The sequence below is a fragment of the Charadrius vociferus genome, unplaced genomic scaffold (genome assembly GCF_000708025.1).
Source record: "Charadrius vociferus isolate BGI_N301 unplaced genomic scaffold, ASM70802v2 scaffold477, whole genome shotgun sequence".
Taxonomy (NCBI): domain Eukaryota; kingdom Metazoa; phylum Chordata; class Aves; order Charadriiformes; family Charadriidae; genus Charadrius; species Charadrius vociferus.
This window is the reverse complement of record NW_009649449.1, coordinates 5,519,695-5,520,851: the sequence shown is the minus strand read 5'-3', so window position 1 is coordinate 5,520,851 and position 1,157 is coordinate 5,519,695. Positions and strand designations below refer to the sequence as shown.

At 55.1% G+C, this 1,157-nt stretch overlaps 1 protein-coding gene across 1 annotated transcript in view; it reads right to left on the bottom strand.

Annotated features, from left to right (window-relative positions):
• The window catches only part of AJAP1 (adherens junctions associated protein 1), a 63,186-nt gene that overhangs the window by 2,907 nt on the left and 59,122 nt on the right, over positions 1-1,157 (bottom strand). The window contains exon 3 of the mRNA XM_009889688.1: positions 232-319. Within this exon, the coding sequence (XP_009887990.1) occupies positions 232-319 (88 nt within the window). The remainder of the gene's footprint in view (positions 1-231; positions 320-1,157) is intronic.

The window sequence follows — 1,157 nt, the reverse complement described above, 5'->3', positions numbered from 1 at the left end:
CACCAACCAGCTGGGGGAGGGGGGGGGAGCCGCAGGGGCACGGGTGAACCCAGGCGCTCCCACCTCCCTTGGAGCTTTCCGTATAAAACCCCCCATTTTCTCCTACAACCCCTTTCCAAAGCCACCCCAGAGGATGCCACGGGCTTTACTGCTGGAAAGGCACCCGCCGTCCCCACCTCGTCCCCATCCGCGCCACCCCCAGAAGACAGACAGACCCAGGAGGCACCTTACCAATTTTTTAAGACAAGAGTTGTTATCAGAGCGGCTATGACCATGATGAGGGACACGGTAATAGTGATTATCTGATGAACCGCCAGACCTGCGGAGAAAAAGAAATGAGAGAGAGTGGGGAGGGGCGCCACGGGGGACCCCGTCCAGCATCCCGCAGACCCCCGTCCAGCATCCCGCAGACCCCCCGCCGCGCACAGACCCCCCCCCGCCGCCCCCCCCGAGCCCTGCCCCGGCACGGGGCCGCACGCAGCCCCCGGCAGCGGCGACGCAATCCTCTCTCCTGCCTTACATAAAATAATCTTTAAGCCAGGCTTCTCATTTCCTATCCTCTCAAGTACGTTCCCTGTCAGCCCGAATTAGGCACGAAGAACGGAAGAGATGTGAAGACGTATCCCCTCCGGGACGGAAAGGGAAACTTGAGCGCAGCCTTGCAGTGGGTGCAGGATTAACCAGAGATAATAATTACCGCACTAACTGCCGCTCACTTAGAAGGTCGGGTGGGCTCATTTTCTCGTAATTCACCTTACACAGGGTATAATTTGGGCTCGCGTATCATTCCTAATGAGCAGTTTGGAAACAAAAGCGTCTCGATGTACAGTATGTTTGCGATTTTGTGCCGCTTTACAGTTGCAATTTCGTAATGAAATGATTTTCCTGGCTGCAGCCCAAGGATGTGCTATTTTTCACAAGCAGATGTTGCAGCTCCTGATGGATGGTATTTTTAATAAATAAATAAGTCCTAGCCTGACAGGAAAACATGAAGTTTTATATATATATATATGTATATGTGTGTGTGTGTGCGCATCTGTGCAATGCAGGCGTAGCGCTCCCCACTCGTGCGGGAGCGTGTGGCAAGGAAATCGCTGCTTCTTCCCACCCAAGAGCGCTCGGGCTCATCTGCCGGCACCGGGGATGCCGGTGTGGCC